Source organism: Coffea eugenioides, unplaced genomic scaffold (assembly GCF_003713205.1).
Source record: "Coffea eugenioides isolate CCC68of unplaced genomic scaffold, Ceug_1.0 ScVebR1_1427;HRSCAF=2274, whole genome shotgun sequence".
Lineage (NCBI taxonomy): Eukaryota > Viridiplantae > Streptophyta > Magnoliopsida > Gentianales > Rubiaceae > Coffea > Coffea eugenioides.
In genome coordinates this window covers 15,071-18,975 of record NW_020861829.1, presented here as the reverse complement: position 1 = coordinate 18,975, position 3,905 = coordinate 15,071, and the positions used below count along the sequence as shown (strand labels likewise).

Below are 3,905 nucleotides of genomic sequence, written 5' to 3'. Positions count from 1 at the left end.
CTCACTTGACACATAATTCACATATCAAATAATTGGAGCTCAAAAGTAAAAGTAACTTTCTTCTCTTACCTTTTTTTCTATCATTCTCTATTACTCATTTTTTGTAATTGTGATAAAATGGGGTATGATTTATTTGGTTATTTTGAGTTAATTTTTATAATGATTGGTACAATGTAATAGTTTGGGCAAGGGTTGAGAAGAAGTTGACAAAAATGTAAAGTTTATAAGAAATCAGTTTTAAACATATAGAGTGAAATTGGTGCAAGTGTATTTCATTTCAAATATTTTTTTTATTTTTCAAATTTATTTTTTATGCGGTATAACATTATGATGTGGTAGTACTATAAGAGATTGTTTTTTAGGCGATGGTTTTTTTGAAGTGAACAAAGTGATTTAGGAATATTGTTATTTAGCAAGTGATATTTCTGGTTTCTTGTATATTAGGGATAATGGTCAGGTATCTGGGAAGGTTTTAGTTTACAGGAATCCAGGTCTGCATTTTGGGGATGTCCATGTCCTTGAAGCGGTTTATGTGCCGGAGCTGGAGGATATAATTGGCAATGCCAAATATGGTATATTCTTCTCCACGAAAGGTCGGAGATCTGTTGCTTCTGAAATTGCAAATGGAGACTTTGATGGTGACATGTATTGGGTTTCTAGAAATCCTCAGGTTCGTATTCACTAATCTTGTGATTAAGTTAATAGTAGTCATTTTTTGATTCCTATTCTGAATTTTTTTATATTGGTCATAAGATTTTATGTATCTTGAGCGTGTGGGTATTGATGTGAAGGAGACAGAGAGAGAGAGAAAGAGCAATTAGAAACTTAAGATGCTAGTCAATCTGGTTTTTGCTTGCAAGTTGCAAATCTATCAATCTAGTTCTCTTGGTCTCGTGTTGCTTATAAGGTAAAACGTGTAGAGAGATGTTGAAAATATAAAATGCTGTGGCACTTTTAAGTTAAATCTGGTCCAGCAATGAGCTGTGCTGTGTTTCTTTGGTACCATGTTATGTTCATGTGTTATGGTACCTGTCTGCTTGAGGTATCCCAGCATATATTACAACTCTGAGATTTTTCATTTAGCTAGATCCACAGAATTGCTTGTCTTGGAATCTACCTCTCCTGGCATTTTTTTTTTTTTGGCTTCTAGCATTCATGTATTTGCAGATGTAGCAAAGTTTGCATATGCTCTTAATTTGTGTAAGAAATTGGATCTAGCTTTGATTTTTTATCTCTGTGGATGACAGCTCTTAAAGTACTTCAGAGCAAGTCCACCATGGACGCGTGTTTATCCAAGTCCGCGAGCAGAGAGTAAGAATCCAAATGAATATTCAGCTGAACAATTGGAGCATGAGCTTTTTCGACATTTTCTAAAGAAGCCAAGGTATGCTGCCATCTCTGCATGTAAGAATAGCATGTGCATATCGTTCATGTATTGACAGTCACAAACAAGCATAAACATGCATGGTGTTTTAAAATATTTATGTATCTCTGTACAGGAGATAACATGTTTATCCATATGATACGCATATGTAAACACATCTTAGCATATATGTAGTATTATGCACATACAGATACTTTGCTCGAACATGGTGAATTTGGGCTTATTACTGGATTGATAAGATACTCACGTGACACCTCTGGGTTCAAGCTTAGATTTGTGTACTTATTCCTGTTTGAATGCCTAAATGTTTTGTGAATCTTTGCAGAGTACTGCCTGTATACAAAAGGAGAACCATGTGAAATTTTGTGAAGTACTTGTGTCATCAATTATTATTCAATTCCAGATAACGGGCGTTTCCAATATTTCTCTGTTGTGTAGTAGTGAGTTAGGAGAAAACATAGAAGTAAATTCCTTTCAGAAGAACATGTTGGAAGTTTTGGATGCTCAAGGATGATGGTGATGAGGCTATTAATCAATAATATTAAGAAAAATGGCTCAAATGCATAGATCATCTACCTTGTTTATGGAAGTGATAAGAGCGTACGAGCCCAAATTGAATGTTTGTCACTGTTATGTCCTTCGATTGCTATCTCCTCAATTGCAAATGCCACATCAATTAATATCTGGAAATAACCTCCCGACAGATTTTGTTTTTGTTGTGAATGTCTCTAACGTTTTGATCTTCTTTTCAGCTATAATATGGCCGTTGCGGCTGATAGTTGGCTAGCTTTTATGGACCGTCTCTTGATATTGGGTGATGACAATGCCAAAGAGAAACATGCTTTGAAAGAAAATATGCTTAAGTTGATTGATATATATTATGACGCGCTGGATGCACCAAAACGTGGAACGAAGGTCAGTTCTGTGGATACAAATCTTTTTTGCAACTGCCATTCAAATTTTTGTGGACGAGTCTGTCATGGTTACTTTCTAGATTTTTTTTTGGCTTGATGTGCTTGTGTATTTGTGTGCGTTCCTCTAGCACTTTGAAGTTGTGCTTCTTCGCTTGGATTTTAAACATGTAGCTCTCATTTCTTCTGGTAAATGGTGATTGCTTTTTAGCTCTTTTCATACTTTTTATACCTTGAGAAGTGATGTTCATTGCCATCTTTTTAATTGTGATTTTAGATATTTGTGTGTTTTGGAGAACTAGCATGTTTGTATTTGTTTGGTGTCAAAGATAGGCTATAAATGTTTCCTACTATCATCAACATGCCGAGTAAGTAGTTTGAAAATCATCTGATCAACGTAGTCCATTTCATTCTTTCACAGGTCATTGTACCTGAGGAGTTGAAGGCAGAAAGATTTCCCCATTACATGGGAAAGGATGGTAGCTACCGTTCTTCTTCTGTGTTGGGTGACATTTATGATAGAGCAGAGGCATTTCAATCTGAACAACGGTGTATAGGTGGTTTGCATTCTTCTCTGTGCCTGTACCTTGATATTTAGGGGTTGATGATCTTTCTTGTCAATTACGCTGGATTCTTTGGAAAAAGCCTGATTGGTTTTATATTCTTGACAACTGACTCCAAAACATGAGTTCTACTAAGTTCCAAGACTGACCTCCATCTTCCACGTGTAACTCTAGATATTGAAAAACTACCGTGTTTCGATGTCGAAGTTCCCCAAAACTACTTGAGCTCTTGGAGACGAAGGTACAACGAGTATCGAAAGGAGATGACAGTGGCAATGCAAAAGGATGATGAATCTAGGAATGATGCTGCTGATGACGTAATCAAGAAATACAAGCGGGTCAGTTTTCATCTTTGTAGTTTATTTACATTGTGGTAAAGAGAAAAATTACTTGGTTGAAAGAACTATGTGATTGCAGTTACTGTACGAAGCAGCAGAGTTTGAAGAAAGTCAGAAGGATGTGCAGGAGATCCACAAGGAGGCACTTGCATTATATCAAGTAACCTATGAGTATGCCATTAGCACAAAAGACGCAGGAAAATGTGGGTTTGCCTGGAAAGCAGCAGGTTCTGCTCTCTTGAACTATTTTGCTACTGGCAGAAACGAAAGACTCGTACCAGTTTCACCATCTGCTCTGCGAGAACTGTTGACTTAGACTCTCTTGGTCTTTCGCAACTGGCTTCGAAAGCACTGACCCAACTAGGAGTGTAGTAAAATGTTAAAGAGACCACCTACTGGTATTATGCCCCGAGTACATCTCTAAATAGCTCATCCCTGAGCAAAGTATTGCAAGGAGCCTTCAGAAGTTGGTATGTATTTTTGTTGTGGCCTCATCTTCCCTAAGCAACTAGTTGTTTGTTGTTGGGTAAATTTCTGAGCTCCTATAGCTTCTGTAAATATAGAGCTACGCTCAGACAGTTGTATGCATGTATGTGTCGGAGATCGTAGCGGGTCGGATGATGCCATTGTCTAAGCAAGCACCTGCTAATATTATTATTACTATATCTTTGTGTGTCTGCCGGTGCTTTTGCATTGGTAAAATTTTCAA

The 3,905-nt window shown here is 37.0% G+C and overlaps 1 protein-coding gene across 1 annotated transcript; it reads left to right on the top strand.

The window, feature by feature from the left end:
- Positions 1-397: 397 nt before the first annotated feature.
- Positions 398-3,905, top strand: LOC113755336 (probable RNA-dependent RNA polymerase 5; the record flags this gene model as incomplete). The annotated part of the gene is made up of 6 exons (XM_027299367.1): positions 398-670; positions 1,248-1,384; positions 2,137-2,299; positions 2,717-2,852; positions 3,033-3,196; positions 3,276-3,905. Coding segments are annotated over 6 exons (1,110 nt in total), but the record flags the coding sequence as incomplete, so codon positions are not given.